We start from the raw sequence: 2,307 nt of genomic DNA, 5'->3' as shown, positions 1-2,307 counted from the left end.
AAATTAGTACTTTTATTCAGCAAGGATGCATTAAACTGATCAAAAGTGACAGTAACAACATTTATAATGTTACAAGAGATTTCCATTTCATTTTTTTTTTTTTTTTTTTTTACTTTCTATTCGTCAAAGAATCCTTTAAAAAAAAAAAATTATCATGGTTTTCACAAAAAATGTTAACCAGCACAACTGTTTTCAACAATGATAATAATAAGAAATGTTCCTTGAGCACCAAATTAGTATATTGTAATGATTCCTGAAGGATCATGTGACACTGAAGACACTGAAGTAATGATGCTGAAAATTCAGGTTTTGATCACAGGAATAAATAATATTTTAACATGTATTCAAATAGAAAACAGTTATTATTGATTGTAACAATATTTCACATTATTTTTACTGTATTTATATCAAATAAATGCTGCCTTTTAAAAAGAAATCTCAAAAATGTGACAAACTTTGCTATTTTAATGCTTCTTAATGTCCAAACAGTTGTTGTAAAACAGAAGCTGTTTTTGCCTTTCGATTTGTATTTTAGACATCATATTTGCATACATAAATTTCTGGGTTTGGATCTCTTTTTTTGTATATGTAGTGAGAGAGAGCAAAAAATATCACCAAGCATGGAATAAATTCTAATATCAAGTGAAGATGTTTATTCATTATAAAGGACAAGCACTTAGGGCTCATTAAAAAAAGTTAGTTTTGAGAAAAGCACATTTTTTTGTAGCTTCCACTTGATATTTTTTTTATACTCATTTTGTATCCATTGCGATGAAATTCAGTTTCCAGGATAATTTAGGTGTCCAAAAACTTATTGAGGCCCAGTAGCTCTTGCATTGACGTAAAACACATGCAGTCACATTGAGCAACACATTAACCCTGCGGTTTGTTCTTATAGATGGCATGGCAACATTCCACACCTTCCTCAAATCTGAGTTCAGCGATGAGAACATGGAATTTTGGCTGGTTTGCGAAGACTTCAAAAAAATCAGAAGTTCGTCCAGACTATGCTCAAGGGCCAAGAAGATATTTGAGCATTACATCACGGCAGAAGCTCCCAAAGAGGTAAGAACAGTGTGAACTGAAGATCTCCATGTGGTTTTATTCATCGATAGAGTAATCGATCAACGTCAATATGCTTCTCCGTCAATCTCTCCTCAGATAAACATCGACCACGTCACGAGAGAGCTTATCAAGCAGAACGTCCGAGCTCCCACTAGAGTGTGTTTCGATGAAGCTCAGAGGATTGTCTACGGTCTTATGGAGAGGGATTCCTATCCCAGGTTTCTTCGCTCGGACATGTACAGATCACTTCTGGAATCAGTCTCACATAGGATTAAGGTCTGAAAACATCTTGAATGGGGGACTTTAGGACTCCAAACACATCTGTGGGACCGATGGCCGTGGAGTAATCAGGCTTTGTTGAGATGCAGGCCTGGACTCGGGTTGCACCGGACATTGGGATCCACTTAAAAGCTTGAATAAGCTATTGTTTATATGTACTGTATTACACTGTTCGATTGTTCTGCGTGGCTGTGGGATATATAAAGACAAATGAGCTTTCTGTACAGCTCACCTGTGATGAACCACTGAAATGTGCCGCAACCACAGGAACACCATATGGACTTTATTTAACTTTATTACTTTGAAGAGTGTCAAATCTGATTAGCATGAGATGCCTTGGGAATAATACTAATGACATTTTAATATTAACTCATAACTCAATGAGCAACAACAATTTCGTGTGACATGAAATGATCTGTAAACATATAATACAGAGCAAATGTAAATCCCACTGTTTTTGTGCCCAACTTATAGGGATATTCTCACAATAATATGTAGAGCACACCTAGAAATTTCAGCGTTTCTATGATTTGGATATTATTTCAGGAGGTCAGCAGGTAAAAGAGCGTGGCTTGTGTTCTATGGATGCATTAAAATACCACTGATTCCTGAATGACAAATTAATGTGAGACATGTGAATTCCAGGTTGTCTGGATGTTCCTTTTTAAGAGCCGTTTAATAACTTAATAAACACAACTGCAAAGGGGAAGTCATTTCTTTTTGTTGCTGTTTTAAATTTGGGGAGGCCTAAAGATGCATTTGGAAGCCAAGATTAAAGGTGTGACTGTCACTGCATTAGATAAAGAACATATTGAGCCAAGTGACATTTATTTTAAAGGAAGTAACACTTCTGCAGCAAAACTATTTAACAAAATGAGGTTTGTTAAGTTTGAAATGGTGTTGGAATGACAATTGATATTCTGCTCATTGCGAAAATGCAGGTTGTCTGGATGTTTATTTTAA

The 2,307-nt window shown here is 35.4% G+C and overlaps 1 protein-coding gene across 1 annotated transcript in view; it reads left to right on the top strand.

Annotated features, from left to right (window-relative positions):
• Window positions 1–2,307, top strand: part of LOC107722654 (regulator of G-protein signaling 21-like) — a 4,046-nt gene extending 1,739 nt beyond the window's left edge. The window contains exons 4-5 of the mRNA XM_016531115.1: window positions 899–1,065; window positions 1,162–2,307. Of these exons, the coding sequence (XP_016386601.1) occupies window positions 899–1,065; window positions 1,162–1,347 (353 nt within the window). The 3' untranslated portion in view covers window positions 1,348–2,307. The remainder of the gene's footprint in view (window positions 1–898; window positions 1,066–1,161) is intronic.

Source organism: Sinocyclocheilus rhinocerous, unplaced genomic scaffold, assembly GCF_001515625.1.
Source record: "Sinocyclocheilus rhinocerous isolate Xijiao unplaced genomic scaffold, SAMN03320098_v1.1 scaffold161, whole genome shotgun sequence".
Taxonomy (NCBI): Eukaryota; Metazoa; Chordata; class Actinopteri; order Cypriniformes; family Cyprinidae; genus Sinocyclocheilus; species Sinocyclocheilus rhinocerous.
This window is presented reverse-complemented; position numbering and strand designations above follow the sequence as displayed.